Source organism: Coenobita brevimanus, chromosome 108, assembly GCF_032717465.1.
Source record: "Coenobita brevimanus isolate Jiangsu-jjx chromosome 108, ASM3271746v2, whole genome shotgun sequence".
NCBI classification, from domain to species: Eukaryota; Metazoa; Arthropoda; class Malacostraca; order Decapoda; family Coenobitidae; genus Coenobita; species Coenobita brevimanus.
In genome coordinates, this window is record NC_137061.1 from 4344939 (window position 1) to 4371228 (window position 26290).

The 26290-nt window shown below is 41.9% G+C and overlaps 1 protein-coding gene across 1 annotated transcript in view; it reads right to left on the reverse strand.

Annotated features, from left to right (window-relative positions):
• The window catches only part of LOC145416939 (uncharacterized), a 194041-nt gene that overhangs the window by 123085 nt on the left and 44666 nt on the right, over window positions 1-26290 (reverse strand). Inside the window, exon 6 of the mRNA XM_080285794.1 lies at window positions 12418-12903. Coding sequence (XP_080141920.1) covers window positions 12418-12903 — 486 coding nt within the window. The remainder of the gene's footprint in view (window positions 1-12417; window positions 12904-26290) is intronic.

Here is a 26290-nt window from a genome sequence, read left to right on the forward strand (position 1 = left end):
TAGATGCATTTTTTTGGTACATATGTCCATCAAAATTTGAGATTTTACTGTATGTGATTTTCCGGCAAAAGGTTGTCTGAAAACAGTACTCCTAAGTCCTTCTCTTCTTTAGTTTTATTAATCCATTCATTCCCCATTCTGTATTTTCCTGTTTGTTTCTTTGTGCTCTTTCCAAATTCCATTACTTTACATTTCTTTGCATTACACTGCATTTTCCACCTTTGACTCCAGTCAGATATCTTATCAAGGTCCATTTGCAGCTGTTTACAGTTTTCCTCTTTTTTCATCCATCCATCATCCAAACCTACATTGCCCCATGAGGAATGTAGGAGCCTTGGGCTAGGCAAGTTGGTCCTGACATTAAATGAGAGTGACCAGCCTCATTCATCCCTGAGTGGCACTGTGTGAGCAATAAACCCCAGCCACCCCTTGGATATAAACCTTCATCAGCTCAATCTGACTGGGGCGCCATAATTACCCACTAAGCCATCAGGGGCCAAAATCTGGTTATATGGTTACCACCCAGCGTAGTAAATGGTTTCCTGGTGTACAGGAAACCATTTGGCTTGTCACTCAGTGTAGTCACCCACAGGCAGAACAAAGAGGAGAGAATGAAGGAAAGAAAGACAGAAGAGGGGGTGTAAATTCATCCGTAGGCAAAAGGACGAGGAAAGAATGATGGAAAGAAAAACAGAAGGATGAAAGGAAAGAAGGATGGAGGAGAGGATAGGGCAGACACCCGAGAGCAGCACTACATCAAGTGAGTGGATGGTGAGTGACTTTATACAAGGGTTTTAATCACACGTGTTGAGTACAACTCTCGTGTGTGGGAAGGCTCCCCACATACAGCTTTTCTCAACAAAGTGGAGCCATAGGCTTTTAGTCTCATTAACTCTCCTCCTCTTTTTGGCTCCCTTCAACCTCCATCTCTTCACCACACTGTTGCATTTTTAAACTCTTTTCTATTGCTACTTCAATGGTCACTGCTCCTTTGAACTGTCTGCTTGCATCCCTCCACCTCTACAACGAGTGCGTAGCACCCGTCTTGCAACAAACTCTCATCCCTTTTCTGTCCAACTCTCTAATGCAATAGTTAATTGTTACTCCCAATCCTTCATTTATGTAACAGGTCAACTCAAGAACTGTCCCCTCAGTCTGTATTTCCTACTTCCTATGATCTCCAGTCTTTCAAACGCAGTATATCCAGGCATCTAGAAATGAACGAATCTTGAATTTGGCTCTCTTGTTTTTTTCTTGGAAGGAATTGTTTTGCGGGCTCAGCCTTTGGTTCCTTCTTCCTTGCATTAAAAAAAAAAAAAAAAAATGCATTCCCAAAACCTTCCACAATCCTCCTCTGTCTACTTTGTCCTATGCTTTTTCCGGATCCATAAATGCTATAAACACCTTATAGTCCTTCTCACAAGCCTTCTCCACTATCTGTCTCACTGCAAATATTTGATTCACACATCCTCTGCCACTCCTAAAGACACCCTGTTCATCACTTACTAGGATACATCTCTTACTTTATAATAATTCTTCCATACAGTTTCCCTACAACACTCAAAAAACTTATGTCAAGATAATTCTTGCACTCACTTCGCTCACCTTTATTTTTGTACAGAGGTACAATCACAGCCTTTTTCCACTCTGCTGGCACAGTTTCACTTATCCATGCCTTCTGACACATCTCCAGAAAGCAATTCACTCTGCTCTCTCCACTACACTTAATCATATATCTGCATATACCTCATCAACCCCAGCTGCTTTCCCATTTTTCAGCTGCTTCACAGTGTTCTTCACCTGTGAGAGTGTCACGTTTCCTGGCACTGCATTCCTTCTCTGCACACCCCCAAAACCAATCATGTTTACAGTCGCTCTGCTCTCTCTATTTCCATTCATTGAGTTTTCAAAATATTCTTTTCATCTGGTCCTTACTTCATCCCCATGGGTTAATAATCTACCACTTACGTCCTTCACACTTTCACATTTCTTTCTGTTGTCACTTCAACATTTCTGCACCTCCTTCCAGAATAACTTTGTCTTTTCAGAGTAATATGCATTCTTTTTTCTTCCTAGATCATTAACCCGTTAACTGCTCTATACAGCCCGGGCTGTTCCAAGTGCGACTGCTCAATACACCCCTGGCTGCGCAGGTCAATTTCGAATATAGTGCCATGGTGACCAAGGCCGACCCATGCATGCATGTTTGAGCCTTCAAAACTGAAACCAAAACCGAAAAAGAAAACGAAAACCATACATTCCAATAGGGAATCAGACACTTCGATGTTCATCCATGGCTTTACCAAGGTAAATATCGAGCAAATATTTCATTACTATATACTGTACTTTGGCATGTGTTCTCTCAATTCCTAAGACAAAATTTGGCCTTTGGGAAATTTCATTTTTACCCCTATGTCTGCTCACCACGGACACCTCCAAAAAACCGCCATGTACAGTTAACTGGTTAACCCCTTAACCGCGGAGCGTCACTTTCGTGACGCTTGGGAGCAAGGAATCATACCGCGGGGTGTCACTTTTGTGATTCTGTGTTATTTTGAATTCGCCCGGGCTTTCAAGTGGTGACTTGTATCATCGATCAGTACTGCCAATGTTCAACACTAGCCAACACTCCTAATCTCATCTGCACTCCCATCCATTGTTGACAATTTAGCCATTTCTCCCCATTCTTGACTCCCCTCCCTACCTCCCCTCCATTACCCTATCCTCTCGCCTGCCAGGCCGTGCTACGCTAAGTAAATCTTCCCTGGAATTTTCCACTGATTTCATCCATTGAAATAAGCCCTATGCCCTATTCTTATACCAAATAATATATACAAAAAAGAAATAAGGTAGGTGAGAGTGCCATACACCTGGAATTGGCTAATTATCACCTGACAACACCTCACGTGCACTCGTTCGCTAATTTTCACTGTTTATTTCCCCTTGAAATATGCCGTATAATCTATTCTCGTAATAAAAATACAGTAGAACCTCTCTCATCCGGACTATATGGGGGGAAGGGTTGTCCGAATTAGCAGATTGTCCGGACCATCAGGGTAATCTTAAGTTCATACAAACTCTATCTACATATGGTATGTTTGTTAATTATTAACATATGTGGCATATGTCAACCCTACGTAACTGCAAAAGATGAAAGGATACCGGTACTAAAATAACAAAACTAATCATGTAAGATAGTTTTGTACTGCATAATTTACAGGTATGGCCATGACAAGAAACCAGCCTACATTTTAAATTGTAGTAAGCGACTAAGGCCCGTGTAGGCAAAAAAATAAATTAATTAATTAACTGTAATATTTGGAATAAAAATAAATTTATGTAGGCAAAAAATACATTGTCATCTTTGGCATATTGATAATGCCCATATGGGCAAGAAGCTAATGTCTGATGTACAAGTAAAGCACATTTAAGTACAAAAAATAACCTACAGTAACACTGTAGAATATTCTGACCCATTTTTGTGTAAGCAAACTCCTCCTTTTAACACCTTTATTCATTACAGAAGCTACACTTGCATTAAGGGGCATGGTAAGGAGGATTAACTTTTGAAATACAGCGTAAAAATATAAATGGTTGGTGAACTAGTTGATGGAACGAATGCTAGCGTGTGTTTAAACAGGCGCCCATGTAGCGACCTAGCGTGATCCGAGACTAAATGAATGACGATCGCTTTCCGCGCCGATACTGAAAATGACTTTAGAAGTACTTTCAACATATTTTTGGAGCTTATTATTTTTAAGTTTTGTCCGGATTAACAGAAGTCCGGATTAAAGGGGTCCGGACTAAAGAGGTTCTACTGTATATATAAGAAAGCAAGGGAGATGCCTAAGTGATATTTACATTCACCTGGAATTACCTAATTATTGCAGGCCACCATACTGTATTCTATGCTAAGTAAATTTTCCCGGAATTTTCCACTTAATTCATCCATTGAAATAAGCCCTATGCCTCATTCTTATACCAAATAATATATACAAAAAAGAAATAAGGTAAGTGATAGTGCCATACACCTGGACTTGGCTAATTATCACCTGACAACACCTCACATGCACTCGTTCGCTAATTTTCGCTGTTTATTTCCCCTTGAAATATGCCGTATAATCTATTCTCGTAATAAAAATGTATATAAGGAGGGAAAGAAGCCCAAGTGATATTTACATTCACCTGGAACTACCTAATTTATAATGTATTGTCTAGATTTCCTGCCAATCATTTCATAGCTATATATTAGCAGCTCTCACGAGGCTGACGTTGGCAGTAATGCACTCTCCCTAGGTAGGCCACCCTGGCCCACCAGTATCAGTTTACTGTCGTCTTTCAAGGTGAAAGTAAGTCGGATTCGCGCCTGCTAAATTCCACCGCTTTTTAGCCCCATGCAAAGGGCCCTGTGACCTCTACCCTCTACTAAACCTCGTGTGGAAAGAAGTAAAGGGCTGACAAATGATAGAGAGTGACTACGTTCTTTCTGGTGAGTAAAACAGTGCAAGTGGAATTGTAAATAATGTGTAAATAATGTGTAAACAGCAGGTGAAAGCAATGAATGTAAATATAAGTGAACAGTGGAAAATAGTTTTATAAGTTACTGCAAGTGACAGTGCCTAAAGTGTAAATAAAACTGAAATGTAAATAACGTAAATAAAATAGAGAACGTAAATAGAAATGTAAATGAGTAGTATTATAAGAATACGAGTACAGTATATATACTAGGAGTAATGAAAGTGAAAGTTTCACTCTAGCATGTATGAATACTATGAGTTATGAGAGTGAAGGTGAAAGTGGCATTCACTCTCAATGCTAGTATACAGGACGAGAAAGTGAATGCTACGTATTTTACTGAAAGAGAAACTGAATGCCTACAGTGACAATAAACTACTATTACTGAAGGAAACTTATGGATAAAGACTGTAGGTATATATATGTTACATAATAACAGAAATATAAACCGTGAATGTTTTTATGAATAATAAATGACAGAACACCAGCGGCGAACGATGTCAAGTGGGAAGGTCATACGCCCTCGTAATTTTCATTGCTTTCACAGTGTTGTTGTTTTTTTTGGGAATATGGATTCCAAACTATTTGAGAATCATAGAATAGTGTTTCTAGTGATAATATCTGGCTGTGGTAATCATATTATGGGTTGTCGGGAAGTGTAAAGTGGAGACTTCGTTACCCAACTTCAGAGGTCTCCACAAGTCCTACGGTACTCGACGAAGGCTCAACAAACACGCCAGGAGAAAGCTGAAGGTATGTGCCATAAGCATATGTGATTTTAATATTCTAGGACTAATAACTGATTTTTGGCAAATATTTTTAGAGAGTCTGTCGGAGCGCGAATATGCCCGCAGGAGCTGCAAGTCAAAGCAAAACAAACCCGCAGTTAAGGGGTTAAGTACCTCCTACTTTTTCCTCTTCACTAGTCTCTTTACGTGCTTCTTGCTCTCAACATATTCAGTTCTTATTTCAACTGAACCCCATTTCTGTAACCACTCTAGCCACTTCTTCCTTTTTCCTCCACTGCTCTCTTAATGTCTTCATCCCACCATGCCATATCTTTCTTCTTTGTTGTTACTCTTGCCTCACCATACACCGCTTCAGCATACCTAATTAAGCAATCCCAATATGCATTCCACAGGCTGTCCAGATCCATTTCATTCCAATTCACTGACTCCAGCTCCTCCCCTACTTTGGTCCTGTATTCATCCGCCATTTCTTTGATCTTCAACTTCTAGGCTTTCAGTTTTTCTCCCTGACTACAACTCTCTGTCCTGGTCCACCTCAGTCTTCTCAGCTTGACCTTGCATACCAGTCATATGATCTGACAGAAGTTTAGCATTTTTCAAAGAAAACACTTCAAAACGAAAACAGATTCAGAAAATATTCAACGAATCCCATAATGTGGTACAGCAATAAAAAAAACATCAGAAAACTGCAAAAGACGTTGGTCTTATGTCTCATTCAAGATTATTATTATCACCGGTACCAGTATTAATATTTTTTCCTACATGCCCTTATTTATCATGCCACACAATAATACCATGGTAAGTATTTCAATACATGTTAAATTGCACTGTTGTTTGCCTATCACCGTTTACAACATTCTAGGGATTTTTGTGTCTTGAACTATTCTGGTCGTCTAAATACTTTTCCACATGATGTTTATTATTTGTTCAGTAAGGAATTAGTCCAGCACATCAGTGTTACCTGATCTAATAACCATACTGGATGCATGGTTACTGTAAATAGTAAAATGCAATGAAAAGAAGAGATTGTATGACAAAGTTGGTGGATCAGTCTATGAAAAACAGGAGGACATGTCTATGATTATGAATGAATAATTCTAGACAATTTTTGTAAGGGAAGAGGAGTTCCAGAGACCTGAAACATAACAGGGCAAATAAGATAAATTTTATAAAATTTGAACCTATGGGGCTCCTGGAGCTAATGAAAAATAAGAATGCACGAAAAGCCATGCGGCTAAACAATATATGTGGTCAGATGGTTACTGAATGTACTGATTAATTAGTTAAACCAATATGAGAAAATAAAAAGAGTTCTTTAAAAGCGGGAGATCTGCCAAGAGTCTGGAAGATAGCAAACACAGTACCAATATATAAGAGTGGGAACAGAGATGATCCATTAAACTCTGGACCGGTCACTCATCAGCATCATTTGTAAACTGTGTGAAAATCATCAGGAAGGGGCAGGTTGCATACCTGAGAAAATAATCACCTCGAAGCAATTTGGCTTAAAGAAGGTACTTTGTGTGTCACAAACTTACTGAGATTTTATGACAGAGTTGTTGATGTGCTGCATGAGAGAAAAGGGTGGGAAGATTGTATTTATTTCGACTTCAGTAGGGCATCTGACAGTGTACCACATGATAAGCTGATATGGAAATTTAAAAATACTAGTGGTATTGACGGCAATTTACAAAGATGGATAAGATACCTAGCCGGAAAGCAAATAAGAACTATGACTAGAGATCAGTTTTCATTATGGAAAAGAATGGTATGCCGCAGGGAGCAGTTTGGAAACTCTTAATGTTCCTTATATAATACCTATCTATCTATCTACTGCCAGATGCCTTAATCCCATATGGGGTAGTCACAAACAAACTGCCTCCATGTCACCCTGTCCCCCACCATTTCATTGCCCTGTTCCCAGCTCACAACCCCCTCTCTCATATACCTCTCCACTCCATCCCTCCATCTCATCCTTGGCCTCCCTCTCCCTCTCCCCCCTTCCACCTCACTCACATACATTCTCCTAATCAGTCTCTCACTCTCCATCCTCTCCACATGGCCAAACCACCTCAATGTGTTTCTCCTCAAGCTTCCTATCACATCCACATCCACACCACAACGCTCCTTCACTTCCTCATTTGTCAGTCAGTCTCTCCATGTGACTCCACATGCTCCTTTCAAATAACTCATTTCCACTGCTCTCACTCTTGACTTCTGTTCCTCCAACGACATCCAGGCTTCACTTCTCTAAGTTAGAGTTGGTATCACAATACTGTACTGTCAAATAGTAGCTTCTTCACTTCCACGCTCACTTCCCTGCTTCATATCACTGCTTTCAAGGAAGCAGCAACTTTCCTCCTTGTTGTACCCTTTCAAGCATTTCACCCTCTAAACTTCCATCCTTACTCATCACACTACCCAAGTACTTAAATGCACTCACATTTCCCACTTCCTCCTCATCCAACCTCACTGTACATTACTGACTTCACTTCACTCGAAGACCATAACTTTACTCTTCCCTACATTCATCTTTAGATTCCGTTTCTTAAACACTCTCCTAAACTCATCCACCAAGCCTTGCAGCTCCCCTTTGTCTTCACTTAACAACATAGTATCATCTGCAAACAACAATATAAGGAGTTTCCAAACACTACCCTGTCTCACTAGGGCCGCTCCAACATCCACTGCCCTACATTTTATCTCTTTTATTACCCCATCCTTATATACATGTATGTAAAATGATATGGAAAGAGATGTTTGATCGTACAAGAATATGCTTGCTGATAATATGAAAATTATGAAACAAACTGTACATGACATAAGCTGGAGGGGGCTGCAAGATAACCTTGATCAACTATACAGAAGAAGCAAGAAATGGATGACCGAATTTAATGCTAGAAAGTATCATGTGACTGAGTGGGTGTAGGTAAAACCAAAATGGAACTATAAAACAGGGACGAAAACACTGCCAAGACAACACATGAGAAGTATCTGAGTAAAATAATACAGCAAGGGCTTATCACCAGAGAAGCATATAAATAAGATAACCAGTGGGGCAAACAATCTTTTAACGAATTTAAGAACAGCATTTAATTATGTGAGCGAAGATATGCAAAGAAAATTGTTAATGGCAATGGAGTAGATGGGAACTTGTTGAATGCTGTGAAGAGTATCTACGATGGTGCGAAGGCTGCAGTGCGTGTGGATGGTGAACTAAGTGCATTTTTCTCTTTGAAAGTTGGGTTGAAACAGGGATGTGTCATGTATCCATGGTTGTTCAAATCTATACATGGATGGGGTAATAAAAGAGGTACAAGGTAAGGTAGTGGATGTTGGAGTGGCCCTGGTGAGAGAGGATAGTGTTTGGAAACTCCCTGTACTGTTGTTTGCAGATGATACTGTGTTGTTGAGTGAAGACGAAGGGGAGCTGCAAGGCTTGGTGGATGAGTCTGGGAGCGTGTGTAAGAAACGGAATCTAAAGGTGAATGTAGGGAAGAGTAAAGTGATGGTCTCTGAGAGAGGTGAAGTCAGTGAATGTACAGCGAGGTTGGATGGTGAGGAATTGGAAAATGTGAGTACATTTAAGTACTTGGGTAGTGTGATGAGTAAGGATGGAGGTTTGGAGGGTGAAGTGCTTGAAAGGGTACAGCAGGGAAGAAAGGTTGCTGGTTCTTTGAAAGCAGTGATAAGAAACAGGGAAGTGAGCATGGAAGTGAAAAAGTTACTACATGACAGTATTGTGATACCAACTCTAACGTATGGAAGTGAAGCTTGGACGTTGTTGGAAGGACACAAGTCAAGAGTGAGAGCAGTGGAAACGAGTTATTTAAGAGGAGCCTGTGGAGTCACATGGAGAGACAAGCTGACGAATGAGGATATAAAGGAGCGTTGTGGTGTGGATGTGGATGTGATAGGAAGCGTTATGAGGAACACACTGAGGTGGTTTGGCCATATGGAGAGGATGGAGGGTGAGACTGACGAAGAGAGTGTATGTGAGTGAGGTGGAGGGGGGAAGAGGGAGGGGGAGGCCGAGGATGAGATGGAGGGATGGGGTGGAGAGGTATATGAGAGAGGGGGATGTAAGTTGGGAGCAGGGCAGTGATATGGCGGGGGACAGGGCGACTTAGAGGCGATTTGTTTGTGGCCACCCCAAACGGGATTGAGGCGTCTGGCAATAAATAGATAGATAGACAATGGTAAGACTTAGATTAGAATATGCTGCAGCTGTGTGGTTTCCAAACTAACATACTGGGATGATACCAAACTTGATAGAACTGCAGTATAAGGAGAGGTTACAAAGGCTGAAATTACCTACACTGCAAGAGAGAAGCAAAAGAGGAGACATAATAACACTGTGCAGGTGTATACATGGTACTCGAGAGATAGGGGGTGGTGGAAGATCAAGAGGACATAGTTATAAACTTACGAGTAAGCTGCCACAGTAAATGAGTGACGTAAGAAAATACAATTTTCCACACAGAAGTATTGAATAACTAAATGGAACCAATTAGATGAAAGTGTAGGAAGAGTTAAGAATAATCATACTTTCAGGGAAAAAGTTGGATGGTTGTAACACTGGAGACCTGAGGAGGAAGACCTGGGCAGTAAAGGAAGAGAATATTCATAGGCTCAAATGTAAAGAAATGACAACGATTAGATGGATGTTTAGTGCATTCTTGAATGCAGGACCTGGGGGGGCTAAGTTTAAGATTGAAGAGTCTGGAATGCATTGCTGTTGTGATAAGGAGGGGTAGACTGAGATGGTTTGGGCATGTGGAGAGGATGGAAGATGACAACTGGGTGCGGAATGTAAAAAATGTAAATGTCGGGAGTAGGGTTGTGAGAGGCAGACTGAAAAAGATCTGCGACAATTAACAGAGTGTGACCTCAGGGATAAGACACTGAATAGAAAATGCAACATGGAATGCAGCCATTATCTGACCCAGGCTAATGTATGCAAGCACATTGGAGCCTTTATAAATGACACAATATGATACAAACTTGAGACAGGACAATCCCATATAGTAATCAAATCTTGTTCAATACAAATAGGTAAATGCCAACACACACACACACACACACACACACACACACACACACACACACACACACACACACACCATGTTGCTCTACTACTAAATTCATGCACTGTGCTGATACCTCTGGACTTTAAGTGATACTAGCATCAATATTTCATGAGTTTGGGCACCACAACATAACTGGTATATGAATGGAATAACAAATATGAAACTAATGACACAGATAATACCTTGACACTGTGTACTCGCCTATATAGGTGGTGGAAATCATTACTCATACGGGGGAGGGGGGGGGGGATATCCAAAATTGGTTTTCATTATGAAAAACTAATGCAGTACCTGTAATTCATTCATTCATTCATCCATCATCTAATCCAGTGTTGCCCCATGTAGAGTGTAGGAGCCTGGGGCTAGGTAAATTGGTCCTGTCATTTAAGATGAGAGTGACCAGCCTCACTCATCCCTATGTGGCATTACAGGAGCAATAAACCCCAACCACCCCTTGGATATAAACCTGCACCGGCTCAATCTGATTAGAGTGCCTTAATTGACCACTAAACCACCAGGCGCCATAATTTGGTTATATGGCTACCACCCAGCACAGTAAATGGTTTCCTGGTGTACAGGAAACCATTTGGCTTGTCACTCGGTGTAGAGTCACCCGTAGACAGAAGGAAGAGGACAGAATGAAGGAAAGAAAGACAGAAGAGGAAGAATGGAAAAATGGACGAGAGGAATGGGCAGGCACCTAAGAGCAGCACTACATTGAGCAAGTAGATGGTGAGCACCCCCACCAACCACTAATAATACCTGTAAACAAATATTAAACTCAACAAATCTTTTACATTTTAAACTGAAGTAGTGTTTATGAAATAAAAGAGGGGAAAATGTTGACATTTCCATACAACTCATTCACAGTGTAGGGGTTTACATTTAAAAATAGGACACTGTTCGGATATAGTAGTTTTTTTTTTTTCCTGGTGGGGGATGAATAAGTCTCCAGTACATAAAGACTGCCTATAAAGTTAATTTAAGAATTTCCCCCTATTAACATAGCTTACCAATTGTATGCAATACTGTGTCTTTCAGTATGGCAGTGAGACCTGGGCAGTGAAGGAGGAAGACATTCGCCGGCTCAGACGTACAGAAATGACAATGATTAGGTGGATGTGCAGTGCGTCCCTGCGTCCAAGGCCTGGAGGGGCTGGGTTTACAATGGAAGAGTTGAGAGGTAGGATGGGACTGGAGTGTATTGGTGTTGTGATGAGGAGAGGTAGATTGAGGTGGTTTGGACATGTGGAGAGGATGGGGGATGATAGTTGGGTGAGGAAGGTGAGAAGTGTTAATATTGGGGGTGGGGTTATGAGGGGTAGACCGAGAAAGACATGGGACGAGGTCATTAAGTGTGACCTTAGGGTTAAGGGACTGAACAGGGAGGCTGCAATGGATCGTGCAGCATGGAGAGCCGCCATTAGGTGACCAAGGCCGACACATGCAAGCATGTTGGAGCCTTTAAAAACGAAAACTGTGTAAGATGTGATATTTTAGAACATATCTCCAACACAATGTGGTAGGTGGGGACACTCACCATCCACTCACTCAATGTAGTGCTGCTCTCGGGTGTCTGCCCTTTCCTCTCCTCCATCCTTCTTTCCTTCCATCCTTTTCTGTCTTTCTTCCCTTCATTCTTTTCCCATCCTTCTGCCTAAGGGTGACTTTACACTCCCTCTTCTTTCTTTCATTCTTTCTTCTTCCTTCTGCCTATGGGTGACTCTACACTAAGTGACAAGCCAGATGGTTTCCTGTACACCAGGAAATGATTTACTATGCTGGGTGGTAACCACATAACCAAATTTTGGGCATGGTGGTTTAGAGGGTAATTATGGCACTCCAATCAGATTGAGCTGGTGAAGGTTTATATCCAAGGGATGGTTGGGGTTTACTGATCATGTAATGCCACTCAGGGATGAGTGAGGCTGGTCACTTTCATCTTAAATGTCAGGACCAACTTGCCTAGCCCCGGGCTCCTCATGGGACAACGTAGGATTGGATGATGGATGGATGGATCTCCAACACAAACTGAGGACTTACTGACAAAGAAAGGCTCTTACCTCCAAAACCAGCTTTCTAAGAAGATCTCCCAGGAGCTGAGCAGAAGGATAGGTAGTGGGAGTGATGCTGAGCCATAGTGAGTCAAGCCCATTAGCAATGAGTCCCTCCATGCTTGTTTCATGATCCAAACAGGACTCATAATAAGATGTTTCCTTCAGTGACAACTGTCGCATTCTGGGATGCTTGTGTGAGCTGTCAATAGACACTTCACCTATCTTAGCACAATTACCTGGTGAACATTCCATATGTAGGCACTGAATGTTACCACAGTAAATATTGTCTTGTGTCTTGCTCCTTCTTATAAACTTCATTACCCCTCTCGTCATATCTTCCTGAGAAACTACCACTCTAACAGGAATGGAAGATGATGGCTGCTGTGAAGTGCTACCATTTTTTAATTTTACTGTTTCACCACGACGAAGAGAGTTCATACATTTCTCACTAAGTCTGTACTGCTCTTCAAGTCTTATCAACTCTACTGTAACCTCTTTGTTCAAAAAGTTAGATTTAATTGTAAAAGTTTTTGGATTATTTCTTGACATTAAATGTGATGTACAATCTTCTAAATTATAAAGTCTTGATATAGTTTTAACCTTTTTCTGTGCTGTACTATTATTTATATAACTTTGGTTTTCTTCACCAAGCTTTCCTGCAACCTTGCATTCATCATTGACACCAGCACGAACATTTGTACCATTGTGTATTTTGTGATGAGCTTTCCACGGATTTCCATTTATGCTTGGCTCGGGAGGTCTCGGGTAACTACTCTCTACAGTACATTCAAAGGCATTCCTGGGATTTCCATTTATGCTTTGCATTCGAGGTCTTGGGCTACTACTTTCTATTCTTTCATAAGCTCTCTTGGAACTTCCATTTGCAGTTGGCTTTGAAGGTCTTGCGCTACTTCCCTCTATCCTATAAGTATCCCTACAACTTCCATTTATGCATGGCTGAGAAGGTCTTGGGCTGCTACTTTCTGTTCTTCCGTAAGCTTTCTTAGGGCTTTTGTTTAAAGTTGTGTGTCTTTGGCTATTATTTTCTATTCTTCTTTCTTGCACTTCTGGCAACTGCTGATGTTCTGAATCAAAATGTTCTCTTCCTGGAAAACTTGAATTTTTAGTGATAGTTTGTTCTGACTGACTGCAATTGAAGGATTGTCCAAGTGATTTCCTGGCTCCCTGACCTTCACTTCTAGATTTCGGAGTGAAGAAACTTTTTATAGAGTGGTACTTTGCTGGTGAGAAGGGTATTCTTTGGTATTTCCTTTTATTAATGCTATTAATGGCGTGGTTGGCCTGGACTGTGCTGGTAACAACATTATCTGGAGGTGTTGACTGGATACAATCTCTCTTCTGGATGTAACTCCTTTTACACTCCTGGAAAGATATGAAATTAGAACAGGGTCACCCTTTCCGGGATTAGGGCATCGGGCTATAGATAGATAGATAGTCTTCCTATGAGGAATCAATCATTAATCCTTTCAGGCACATGCAGAAACTTGTGGCTAAGTCTTTTGTGATATAACAGTCACCAGGCTGTGGGAGGCCTCATCTGGTGGGTGCAGTGGACACAACTTTTTTCAAAATTAATTTTCAACCCTCCACCATTTTTTTTTTTTTTTTTTTTTTTTTACATAATTATACACCACAGGTTTCAGTATAAAAATTTCTACAATATGGAAAAAAAACACACACACACACACACACACACACACACACACACAGTAAGTGAATAGTGTACAGCACATTACACTACAAGACATTTGGGGGACTGCAAATAAAGTAAAGAATTCAAACTTCTCATTATAGTTAGAAAAATTTCTAGGCAACATTTTGTATGCTAAACATCATTAAAAGTGTTTTTTCTGCTCTTTCCAATGGTGTAATCTGATTACCAGTGCAACCAATAATTACTGAGAAAGTTTTAGAAAACTAAATGATTAAGCACCAATGTGAAACTTCTTTTTATCTTTTGTAAATGATATCCATGACTTTCTGTTTTTCACATGTGATTTATAGTGCATCAGAACTGGAATTTGCAAAAGTGTCAACAAGAGGGCTGGCGGAGAGTTAGTGCCCCTCCCTGTAAAACCACTTAACCACAGACGAATGGCCACCCCTTGAGTGTGGCTATATATAGACTGACATAGGTATGGTATCAGAATTTCAATGGATGAATACTTTTGATGAAAGTAACAAAAAACAGAAGTGCAGCTGAGACTTTATTTTCCTTATACAGTCCTATCTCGCTACTGTATATGGTCAGGTTGTCACATGACAACTGATCGTTAAGCAATTGATAATAAAGCAATGGTATTATAACATTAATTCAATGGGGATATGTTTTTGGTCATTCGTCACTCCCCATAATATGCCTAAAAAAAGTTTCCACCTCATCTAAAATGGTTCCCTGCCTCGTCTGAGTCATCACCATTGGTCCCCCTCAAGGCTGGGGGACACCTAGTAACAGCTGGTATCCCTTAATCCCTAAAGTGCTATGACTGACATTAGTCAGTTTGCTAGTTTGCCATGCAGAATCCTATGACTGATCATTGTAGGAGGTCTGTCAAACTCTGTTGAGCACTAAGCCAGCCCCTCTGATGACGTAAATGTTTCCTACCCAATCAGAACTATGGGATGAGGTGGTTGGAAGGAAGATCCCGCCCTCTCCAGGTCTGGGGGGGGACTACCCACCCAGCCACTTCACCTCCCTCTGGCTGATTGAATACAGCCAGCTCTGTCCCCTCCCACCCAAACCACTCACCAATATCACATCTACATCATATGGGGGGTATCTCATGCCCCCTCAGCCCCACCAGAAACCCCCCACCCCTCCTCACCCCCTTTCAAATCAAATGACTCAGCAATTTCCCTTCTGTGATCACTTTGTGTGTGTGTTTCTTCCCACCAAAATACCCCCACACCACCCCCACATTGGGGAGGGGTGTCTTATCCCCCCTCACCCCCACCAGAGACCCCCCACCCCTCCTCCACCTCCCACAACCCCCTCTTTGTAATGATGTGGCAATTTCACTGCTACGATCCCTTTGAGTGTGTTTCCTCCCACCATAATACCCCCCCCACACCCCCACCTTGGGGGTGTCTCATCCCCCCTCACCCCCACCAGAGATTCCCCACCTCACCTTCACCTTCCTCCTTCCCAATCGTTTGTCTTGAATGTGGCACTACTTCCCTGCCATGATCAGCCTGTGTCTGTGTACTCACCAATTTTTTTTTTTTTCTTGTCTTTCTTTCCTCTTCCTTCAGCCTGTGAGTGACTCTACACTGAGTGACAAGCCAAATGGTTTCCTGTACACCAGGAAAGCATTTACTATGCTGGGTGGTAACCATATAACCAGATTTTGGCATCTGTGAAAGCAATGGAAATTACAAGCGTGTCTGATCGTCGCACTTGCGCTAGTTCGCTCTTGGTACTCTGTCATTTATTATTCATAAAACCCCTCACACTTTATATTTCTATTACTATATCACACTTATATATATCTGGAGTCTTTCTCCATAAGTTTCCTTCAGTAGTATTAGTTTATTGTCACTGAAGTCATTCAATTTTTCATTCAGTAAAATACGTAGAGAGCCACGGATTCACTTTCACTGTTATAACATAAATTATTTGTACTCATATTCTTATATTACTAATTACTTACATTACTATTTACATTTTCTATTCTATCTTCAATATTTACCCTTCTATTTTACTTACACTATGTTTTTCACTGTCACTTTCAGTAAGATAAAACTATAATACACTGTTCAATCATATGTACTGAACATCCATTGCTTTCACCTGCTATTTAAACATTATTTACACATTATTTCCAAATTACAGGTATTCTGCTTTCACACTTGCACTGTTAGAACTGCTTCTGGCTGTGGTAATCGAAGAAGCAGGTAACACAGAGGGGAACCTAGCACTCAGCGCACTGCCAAGAGGTGCGTTTGTGCTCAGGTGTGCGGCGGGAGGTATGTGCACAAACCTGACACCTGCGAATTGCAGCCTTCCTTTTCCCTGTGGCAGGCATAAGCTCAAGTCTGTGCCGATCCATATACGCCCTCTGCTCAAGTCGGTCGGGAAGCGTTACTGGATGGCGCCTTGGAGTTGCTGCTGTCACCCTACCATATCTTTCCAGCAGCTGCTGGACACAAGTCCTGGCGAACAACCTCAGGGAGAAGGACTTAGGTGGCTTGACCTTCACCTTGCACAGGATGAAAGCGTTCAGCATCGTCATATCTATGAGATGCAGAAAAACTTTCCTGTACCACCTAGTATTCTTCCTGAGGGAGTCGATCTCACAAATCATCATGTCGGACTTGTCCACCAGCCGCATGTTGATATTATAGTCCAACACAGCATCAGGTTTCATCACAGGTTCGCCTGTTCTACGGTCGACTTTCCCACTGTCTGTCATCTCCCCTTTATGTACGGTGGTGAGCATGTGCACGACCCTCTTGTCATGCCACCGTATTGCCAGCATCTTCTCAGACTTGCGTAGGTGCACGTCTCCTTGCTGCGAGGTTCATGCCTCTGGGAATTTGAGGAAGTGGGCACGATTACTTTTGACAGTGCCGCAGGAACCAATGCCGTGCTCAGAAAGGTATTTGGCAAGTTTCGGTGCTGTATAGTAGTTGTCTGTATACAGCACATGATTCCCACCAAAATACTTTTCTAGGAGCACTTTCACTACACAGCCTGAGAAGCCAAGGGGGTGTGTTTTATCCAGATCGACAGTGCTGGCTGAATATATGATGAAGTCAAGGATGTACCCCATCTCACAGTCGCACAGTACAAAGAACTTAATTCCAAAGCGATGGCGTTTGCTTGGAATGTACTGAACAAACCGAAGACGTCCTCTGAACAAAACCAAGGATTCGTCAATGACAACCTTCTGAAAGGAGTGGAAGAATGACATAAACTTATCCTTCATTCTGCTCAGAATCTCCAGGATCTTCCAGAGTGGGTCGGTTTGGGAAGGTACATCGTTGTCGGCAAAGTGCAGGTTTCCCGTGATGTTCCGGAAGTGATCTCTGGCCATGTACTTATTGATGGTGGGTGAGGGTAGTAAGGGGTCCATGGACCAGTATTCTTCCAACTCATGCTTCTTGGAGTGTGGCATGAGAAGCATGAGGGCAAAGAACACATACAGCTCCTGCACTCCCAGCATGGACCACTGTTGCATCTTGGCTGCACCTGTACCACTTGCAGCACGTTGTGATTCATACCTGTTGGTCTCATCACATATGTGCTGCATGACTTCGTCATCTAGGAAGGCCAAAAGGAAGTCCACACACTCAGCATCATTGTCAAGAGTGAAGGCAGGCTGTACTCCTGAGGAACTCTCATCAAAAACTAAATGTTCCGGCACAAAATTGGACCCTTCCGCCCACGTGAAGGCGTCCAGGATTCCCTGTCGTGGTGGTGTAGGATGGGTGAGGGTGCTGGGTGGCTGTGAGGCAGATTTATCTCGGGTCAAGGTCACTCGTACTGACCCTAGGTTGCCGTACAGCACTAGCAGACCTTACCCTACTAGGTACACTACTTTTCCCTCTCCTTGATTTACCTCTACCTCTATGGCCTGCCTTCACTGTTGATGCTGGTGGTGACTCCGACGACGAAGACTCTGGAGATAACTCAGCCGACGATGATGAAGAAATGAGTGAAGTGGGGCTTGGGGAACGGGGAGGTGAATGCACTTGTGACTCATGGCGGGCTGGGTCACGTGGGGGCATTGTTCTGGGGCTAACACACCGCCTTTTCACTTCCTTCCCAAATTCCTGGCCTTGCTGCACTAAAGGCTCCTTTCCCTTGGAGCTAGAGACTACTTCCGACACTGAAGCACTCGTTGTAGCAGTTTCTGGCACGATGACCTCACCCGGCTCATCACACAATTCAATCGTCAAAATCACTGTCCATCATCACCATGGACAATTCTGCCAGTTCATGTGCCACTGCAGAGTCACTAAGGCCTTTCCTGCTTCCCTCACTACTTTTCTTAGGGGTAGTGGTCACGGGGCCCTTTGCAATGGGCGCAGAAGCGGCAGGAATGGCGGGGCGCGAGTGCGACATTGTTTCACTACAGTGGAGGACAAGGAACTAAATGCCGTGGCTTATCTGAGAAGGGAAGGGTTGACAATGACACTCAGGCTGACTGCTGCTACCTTACATGCTAATTTTTTATAGGTAGAAAATCTCGGCAATACATAAAGAAATAGGTAGTTCCAGGTGAATGTAAATGTCACTTAGGCTTCTCCCTTCCTTTCTGATATTTATTTTTATTACAGACATCGATTACAAGGCATAATTCAAAGGGGAAATTACCGTGGTAATGTAGCAAATGAATGCACGTGAGGTGTTGTCAGGTGATAATTAGCCAATTCCTGGTGTATAACACTATCACTTACCTGTTTTTTTTTTTGGTATATATTATTTTGTATAAGTATAGGGCATAGGGCTTATTTCAATGGATGAAATCAGTGAAAAAATCCGGGGGAAATTTGTGTAGCGCAGCGCGGCGTGGGAGGTGAGAGGACAGGGTAATGGAGGGCAGGTAGGGAGGGGAGTCACGAAGGGGGTAAAATCGCTAAATTGTCAACAATGGATGGGAGTACAGATGAGATTTGGAATGCTAACTAGTGTTGGACACTGGCAGTACTGATAGATGATACAAGCCACCACTTGAGAGCCCGGGATAATTCAAAATAACACAGAATCACAAAAGTGACGCCCCGCGATATGATACATTGTGGCCGAGCGTCACGAAAGTGACGCCCCGCGGTTAAGGGGTTAAATACTGCCTGGCGTTTGCGGGTTAAAACTCACTCTTTCCCTTATCATGCCTTCCAGGAGTCTCTCCATTACCTTCGTTATCTGGTCCTAAAGTTTTACGTTTGTATGATGCCCTCTTTCCAGGGCATCATCCTTTCCCTTATACACATTTACACTCACGCTCTTCAGCAATTTTTTTGGAGAATCACACTCATACATAATCAAATTTATTAGTCAGTAACTAAATTTACTCCTATATATCCTGAGGCCTTCAACATTTCAGCAGTCAACCCATACACACCCACCACCTTCCACAACTGCATCCTGCAGACTGCCCTGCTCACAGCAGCAGCATCAATCAAAGGCCAAGGGCAAAACACTGGATCCGTTGACACCTAACCTTCCCTGTTCCAGTCAAACTCCTCATTCAGCATCCAGCAATAATGCTCCAACCATCTTTAACATCTCTGTCCACCACTACCATTCCTTTATCATTCTTAACATACTGCTCATTCACGATATTCCTGTTTTCCCTCTCCATCCGTTTTGCTGCCTTAAATACCACATTCTTCCTTTCTAGACTATTATGACTACCCAGTAAAGCTCCCTGAGACTCAGGTTTTGCCCTGTTTACCTAATTTCTGGCCCTACACTTGGAAACCAAATATTCCTCTCTGTTGCCGTCCCTTTTCCATTCCTGGGAAACTTTTCTTTACTCCTTGCCTGCAGCTTCTACACTCTTATCCCACCACCATATTACCTTATGTCTTGGTGGGCCTTTGTCCATCAAAACATTGAATCAGTAACTCTTGGGAGATTTTTCTCCAGAGCTCTATACTGCTCATTAACACTATTTACAGCTCCCCTTTTGGTCACTGCTCTTCTCATCTCGGTGCAACGGCATCCCTTACTGCTTGTTTTTTCAACTTCCATATTTTCCTCCTGGGTGCAAAGGTTGTTTTCTTCACTACCTGCTTCTTCCATACTACAGTAATCTCTCGGTTACCCGACATAATAGAACCAAAGGCATGTCCGAATATGGACAAAATTCAGATATGGAGCAATATCCTCTACTGTACCTATACCCTACCTATACTCAACCTACTAACTAAATCTGTATGTACAGCACTCCTTCTAATTGTGGCTGTGTTCTCTGGTCTTTCAGCTGTATTTAGACATCAAAATACACATGGGAATATCTCATATAATGCTAGACACTAAGAAAACAATAAAAATCCACAAATACCCAACCTATACTGTTATGTGTGGCCGATAAAATTTCTTGTACTCTTATGAGTTATTCAGAGCATTTATTGTAGTCAGTACATCTGTATTGTAACATCATCCTCTAAACTTCCATGCTAACTCATCACACTACCCAAGCACTTAAATGTACTCACATTTTCCATTTCCTCCTAATTCAGCCTCACTCTACATTCAGTGGCTTTCATTTCTCTCAAAGATCATAAATTTACGCTTCCCTACATTCACCTTTAGATTCCAGTTCTTACACACACTCCCAAACTCATTCACCAAGCCTTGCAGTTCCCCTTCATCTTCACTTAACAATACAGTATCATCTGCAAAGAACTGTACAGGGAGTTTCCAAACACTGCCCTCTCTTATTAAGGTCACTCCAACATCCACTGCCCTACCTTTTACCTCTTTTATAACCTCATCCATTTACAGATTAAACAACCATGGGGACATGACATATCCGTTTCAATCCAACATTCAGACAGAAAAATTCATTCACTTCACTTCCTCTCTTAGGGTCACTCCAATATCCACTGCCCTACCTTGTACCTCTAACACCATCCATATACAGATTGAAATGACATATCCCTGTCTCAATCTAACATTCAAATAGAAAAATTCACTCAGTTTACTATCCACATGCACTACGGCCTTAGCCCCCTCATACATACTCTTCACAGTATTCAACAATTTCCCATTCACTCCACAAATTCTTAATACTTTCCCATTCCTTGTCTATCCACCGTGTCATATGTTTTCTCCAAATCCATGAAGGCCACATACAACTTATTTCCCTTCTCTACATATTTTTTAAATAAATATCTGATCTACACAACCTCTTCCCTTCCTAAAACCTTCCTGTTCTTCTTCAACAATTCCTCTGTTATCTCTTTAACTCTGCCAATAAGTATCTTACCATATACTAATCCTATTACACTACGAAGACACATGCCCTTATGATTACCACACACCGTTTCCCTTTTTCCTTTGTACAGGGGAATAATTATACCTGACTTTCAATCCTCTGGGACTCCTTCCTCCCAGACCAATCTGCACATCTTTCATATCCTTTCTACTACTATCTCTCCCCCATGCTTCAACAGTTCACCACACACTCCAGCAATTCCTTGGGCTTTCCCCATTTTGACTTTCTTTATTACTTCCACTCCTTCAATCCTACTGATTTCTGCCTCTCTTCTCACCTCCCCCCTTCTCCCAGCCCTTTCCCAGCCACTTATACTTGCATTACTTTCATTCTCTATGTTCAACAATTCCTTAAGGTGTTCTCTCATCTGCTCACTTTTTCTCCCTTCTTCACTAGCAATCTATCATTTTTATCTTTAACTCTCCAACTTGCTTTTTTATCACCCTGTCTAACACTCTTTACCACTTTCCAGAACATTTTCTTACATTCCCTCCACTTTACATTCAAATTCCTTCCAAATTGCTCATCCATTCTCTTTTTACTCTCTCTTACTAATCTTTTCCCCTCTCTCTTCCTCTCTACATTATAATTCTCTCTTCCATCTCTTAACTTCCTCCATCCCCCTGTTTCTAGTCCACTCACTATATGCTTTCTTCTTTTGCACCACAGCCTGTCTCAACTCTTCATTCCACCATGCTGTTCCTTGCATCCCTTTTTGTCTTCTCTTCACCCCACACACCACTTCACATGCTGCACAGATTTCTTCCGTGAATATCTTGCACATACCTTCCACGTCCCCCATCTGCTTCATATCATATTTACCCAAATGGTCCTCCACTTCTCTCTTATAGTCTGCTTTTTGTTTCATCCTCTTGCAACCTTTCTACCCTCCTTGTATGGACTACTTCCTCCAGTCCTTCCCTTCTCCTACTCCTCCATTTCAATTGAACCTTGACTTTCACCACCACCATGTGGTGGTCAGAAAGTCCACTCCCCCAACCTCTATATGCTCTTGCATCCATTATACACCTTCTCAGGCTATCATCCGCACACACATAATCAATCATTGCCTACTGTCATTCAGTTCACCACCCACCCTTCTCATCACTCACCACGTATACCTGTGGATCATTTTGTGTCTAAAGAGGGTACTGGCTATTATCAACCCTCTCCCCCCACAAATGTCCACTAGAGCACTGCCATTCTCATCCACTTCTGCAGGCACCCCACTCTCCAACTACTCCATCCACCTTCACATTCCCTACTTTTCCATTCATATCTCCAATCAAAAACTAGACATAAGGACGCGTGAATGTATAATCATTTTGTGTCTAAAGAGGGTACTGGCTATCATCAACCCCCTCCCCCCACAAATGTCCACTAGAGCACTGCCATTCTCATCCACTTCTGCAGGCACCCCACTCTCCAACTACTCCATCCACCTTCACATGCCCTACTTTTCCATTCAGATCTCCAATCAAAAACCAGACATAGGGACGGGTGAATGTATAATCTGATTATAATACTGTACCTGAACCCTATATTTCTTGGGGAGACAAAGTACTCAGCAGCACTTCATTACAGCTAAATAACGGATAATTTTTACCTTGGATGACTGAAACTTCTTATTGTTATTCAGGCCAGTGCTGTTATTACTGTTGTGACAGGCTTCAGAACAAAGGCGCTTTTCAGGACTTCTTGTCCAACCATTTTCCTTCACCCGATCATAAACACCTGCAGAGAAGAAAGAGCATCATTAACCCCTAAGTATGCAATCTTTTTAACTTACCTCTCCCCCAAAATGCAATTTTAGACAAAATTTAAATGCATATTTTCACTGGAAAAAGAAATGAAATTATTCATGAATGTAATGCTGAAAAGACAGCTAGGTCTACCGGTTGCGTATGTATGAGGTGAGTAATAATGGTAATGGCATTGTGTGTATCTGGACAATGGCAGGTGGCAGGGATCCACTGCTACTACCACAATTGGATAAGCACTGTTCTCCATCTCTGCTACTAAATTCATGATAATCCTATCCACTACTTTATTTTTTATTTACTGCTGCTAAATTATAAGTACCATATCCGTAACATGGGAAGGCATGCGGTCCGTTTCAGAAGCAGGCACTACGCATCAGGTCCCCTGTCCTCAGAAGCAAACCCAGACACAAACCCTCTCCTCATGATAGCTAAGGCCATGTGGAGGCAAGTGGTAAGATAGAGGAGCACCAAGCAGGTGATCAACTGCCAGTATTTAATTACCATATTCATGAAACCTACCAGCATGGCAAACTACAGTGAGTTCACCTGAACCCTGCAATTGAAGCCTACCTGATTTTCTATTCTTGAACCTCATTGCTTTTCATTAAGAGAGGAACTCAAGTAAAAGAATGCATGTCATGTTTCCATTTCCATCTTTATACTGTACTCAGCTGTATAATATTAACAGATGAGTGTTACTCACAACTGATAAGCGGACTGAAATACCAGGCAAACATGGCAGAACTCCCAAGTTGGATGGAAAGTTGGTGAGAGAGAGAGAGAGAGATGAAATTCCCAATTCACCTGCCCTCAGGACCAGCTTCTCACCATCCCCCTTTGCTGAACTTCTTCAGTGTTTCAGTAACATGAGGAGTGTTCCAGCATACTCTCCTATAAATTATCCACTAACTGTTTACACCAAATAAAATGTGCATTACACACCAAACTTCCTATTTCACAATTTTTCAACAGCTCAGTGCATCTCAACACCCAGCCTTGGAGTCCCCAGGATGTGTGTGTGTGTGTGTGGGGGGGGGGACCATAAATGCCCCTACCATCCTCCCATTTCTTGGTGACAACTAAACGAGATGCATGGAACCATTATCCGACTACCTCTCTATTCACTACTGCATCATTCAAGTCTTCTCCTATAATTTTCTCTGTTGACCACCACCTCTCTTCATCTAAACCTGACCTTCTCACTAAGACACAAGTGTCTGAGGCATCTGATAGAAAATCCTTCCCTGTATCCTCCTACTTTTCTATACTAATTTCAAAGCCAAGGGTGGTTGGTGTATATATGTATGCAACAGCATACCTTGCTCTCATGTTCCCAAGCTTCAATCCTCTGAATTTTCAACACTCTGGTTTTGGATGTCATGTTATTTCATCACTAAATAAATGTGCTGTGTACTTTTCCTCCAACACTACCAACTAAGAAAAATTCTGTCTACATTACTTCTAAGATGGAACACATTCTACCAGTTACTCCTTTGTCTGAAATTTCCTTTCTGGGTGATTTCAGTGTTCACCACCACCTTTGGCTCTCCTCCCCATTCGCTGATTCACCTGGTGAACAAGCCTACATCACTTCTATTCTTAACGCCTGGCTATTTACATTGTGGCACTGTAATTCTCTCAGTATGGGCATTTTTCTGTAAATAGCTTGTTTTCAAACCTTAATACAGTGAGTCTTCAATATACAAAAGAGATAAAGACCAAAAAAAAAACTTCCGTAATCCGAAATTTCACATATCCGAATGATTTTCCCCATTGAAATATACATAGAAATGGGGGGATGCGTCCCAGGACCCCCTTGGACCCCCCACCTAAACTTTACCTCTCCTTTTTTTGAGGTAATACAGTATTGCGAAAATAACAAGGTAAAATGATAAAGATGAACGTAAAATGAAAGAGAAAGATGAACATGTTATTACAGGAAAAATACGTTTTCCCCCGTCTGTAAACTTATTTATTTTTGCTTTGTATCTGTATTCATAATAATTAGGCTCCTGAAACTGCATTACGATTCTATTTTTAGCCATGCTAGTGGTGTGGGATCTCAAAGTTGCAACTCAACTTCCGCATTCCTAATCGGATCTGACCCTCCACTTTATTCTCCTGTGGCAGAGTCTAGCCTTGGAGGACGTGCAGTTTTCTCATTTAGGACCGAAAATTCAACTCTTTCACTCCCTTTTCCAAGCATAGGCACAACAATAACGTAAAAAATAACTCAAAACTACCATAAACATATTTTATATCAAAAAGGTGAAAAAGTATTCATAACAATTTTTTCTTCCAGCCATTCCTAACAGATTATATACTGAAATCATTTGATACCATCATATCTCATATATGCACAACATTTCAGCACTGTTTGCATTGTTTTTGGAGGTAAAAAAAAAATAACCACCTGCCCAGTTGCATTGCAGCAGCACCCCTGGGTGGTGGATTTCGGTTGCCGATATTTCCGCAACTTCCGCGCTCCACTACAAGCCATAAAATGCATCTAGGAAGCTGGAATTTGCACTGTTAGGTGCATCTGAACTTTCTCTTCAATATGGCAAGAAAAAAAAAATCAATTTTCGAAACTTCAAAAAATGGCCCCGTCATCGGCCTGGCGTGCACGGAATATTCCCGGCCTTCAGCCACGGAGGGGTTAAATATCTTGCTAATATCTCCCTTATTTATTCCCTTCATCCAATTGAATACCTCAATTAAGTCTCCCCTTACTCTGCGCATCTCTAGTGAGTGCAGATGTAATCTTTTTTTTTTTTTAGTCTGACTTCATATGACAGGTTCCGAACATTATGTATCATTTTTGTCATTCTTCTCTGTACATTTTCTAATAAGTCTATACCCATTCTGTAGTAAGGACACCAAAATTGCATGGCGGAGCCGAAATGTGGCCTTACTAATGCAAGATAAAGTTGCAATATTACTTTTGATGACCTACTGCTCGCTTTTCTCAAAATAATTCCAAGGACCCATCCATCCATCGTCCAATCCTCTGTTGCCCCATGAGGAGCGTAGGAGCCCGGGGCTAGGCAGTTGGTCCTGACATTTGAGATGAGTGACCAGCCTCCATCATCGCTGAGTGGCATTATGTGAGCAATAAACCCCAATCACCCCTTGGATATAAACCTT